We start from the raw sequence: 1,734 nt of genomic DNA, 5'->3' as shown, positions 1-1,734 counted from the left end.
TTCTGCCAGTTTTTAATAGTACAAATAGATTGAATTTGTAATAGAAAGGACCAATTTGCTATTTTTTTAATAGAGGGAGCAAAATGTAATATTACTCTTAAGACAGGGCTTCCATGTAATTTTACCAAAAAATTAAATTACCCCTAAAATTAAAAAAAAATTGTTGTTTCTCTGTATATATCTCTTGGTGGAGGAATGCTTGTCAGTTATCACCTACTCCTTTTTTTAGTTTTTGCACTCTCTTTCCATGCTTTCTAAAGAACAATCTCTTTCTCTCTCTATACCACCATAGATTTTCAGACATAAACATAAAACATTAAGCTGTGTTTTTTTTTGATAGGTTCTGTCTCTGTGTTGTAATGGAGAAACATAGGTGTAAGCTTTGTTTAAAAAGCTTTATAAATGGAAGAGCTTTAGGTGGTCATATGAGGTCTCATATGTTGAATCTTCCAATTCATGTGAATCAAGTGAGTCAAGAATCCGTGTCAGCTTCAGCTTCATATTCATCAGATGAAGATGATGATGATAAGAAGGAACAAATTTATGGGCTTAGAGAGAATCCAAAAAGAAGCGTTCGTATGGTAGATCCTGAGTTCATTGATGCTGGTTCGGTTGTTGTCCAAGACAGAGAAAGTGAAACTGAGTCATCTAAGAACTTAACTCGGAGACGATCAAAACGAACTCGGAAAACATTATACCAACACGAAGAAGAAGAAGTGGTTAAAGTTAATATCACTGAGTCAGTGAGTTCGATCTCTGATACCACGACCGAAGAAGATGTTGCTTTTTGTCTTATGATGCTTTCAAGAGACCAGTGGAAACAACATGATGAGCAAGAGCAAGATGATGAATCCGAAGAAGAAACAGAGGAATCGGAAGAGTACTTAAAATCAACCAAACCCAACCGATCAACTCGTGGTAAATACAAATGCGAAACGTGTAACAGAGTATTCAAATCGTATCAAGCACTGGGTGGACACAGAGCGAGTCACAAAAAAATGAAACCTTACTCCCCGGCGACGGAGAAAATTCATGAACCACCGGAAAATGTGGGTACTTCCATCCCGGAAAAGAAAACACATGAATGCCCTGTTTGTTTTAGAATCTTTTCATCAGGACAAGCTTTGGGTGGACATAAAAGATCTCATGTAACTGGTCAAGTAAGAGCAACATCAACAACTAAAACAGCTGTTACAAGTTCCAAAAAGTTGGGAGATAGTTTAATAGATCTTAACCTTCCTGCTCCAATGGATGATGATGATATTAGTCAAATTGAACTTTCTGCTGTGTCTGATGCTGAATTTGTCAAACCATTTTAATTTGTGATGATCCAAAAGGTATTTTTGTTCTAACTGTAATTCTTTTCTTTCATGTTATCTTTCTATCTTCTTGTTTTTGTAAGAACTGATTATTTAGAGACCAATTCCCAAACATGTTTTTGTTTTGTTTTGTTTATTTCACTGTTGGATTACATTTTTCTGGGTTCTTGTCACTCTACTAACTTCAAACTTCAAAACCACTTGTCTTCTTTTTCAAAACCAAAACACTGGTTTTTTTTAATATCATTATTACAAATTCAACAATAATTTTTTTAATTATCATTGCATTTTCGTGACTCATTCTAGCGCTCTGCTTGTGTCTGAAACTGTTTCATGCTTTACCTACAAATCTGCTAAACCAGTAGTCTAGAACAAACCGGCAATATTTATTTTCAAATTGATTTTTCTGTTAATA

The 1,734-nt window shown here is 34.7% G+C and overlaps 1 protein-coding gene across 1 annotated transcript; it reads left to right on the top strand.

Annotated features, from left to right (window-relative positions):
• The first annotated feature begins 218 nt into the window (after positions 1-218).
• Positions 219-1,460, top strand: LOC107945541 (zinc finger protein ZAT9). The gene has a single exon (XM_016879595.2). The coding sequence runs from the start codon at positions 360-362 to the stop codon at positions 1,317-1,319; it is 960 nt and encodes a 319-aa protein (XP_016735084.1). The 5' UTR covers positions 219-359; the 3' UTR covers positions 1,320-1,460.
• The last annotated feature ends 274 nt before the right edge of the window (positions 1,461-1,734 follow it).

The sequence above is a fragment of the Gossypium hirsutum genome, chromosome D12 (genome assembly GCF_007990345.1).
Source record: "Gossypium hirsutum isolate 1008001.06 chromosome D12, Gossypium_hirsutum_v2.1, whole genome shotgun sequence".
Taxonomy (NCBI): domain Eukaryota; kingdom Viridiplantae; phylum Streptophyta; class Magnoliopsida; order Malvales; family Malvaceae; genus Gossypium; species Gossypium hirsutum.
This window is presented reverse-complemented; position numbering and strand designations above follow the sequence as displayed.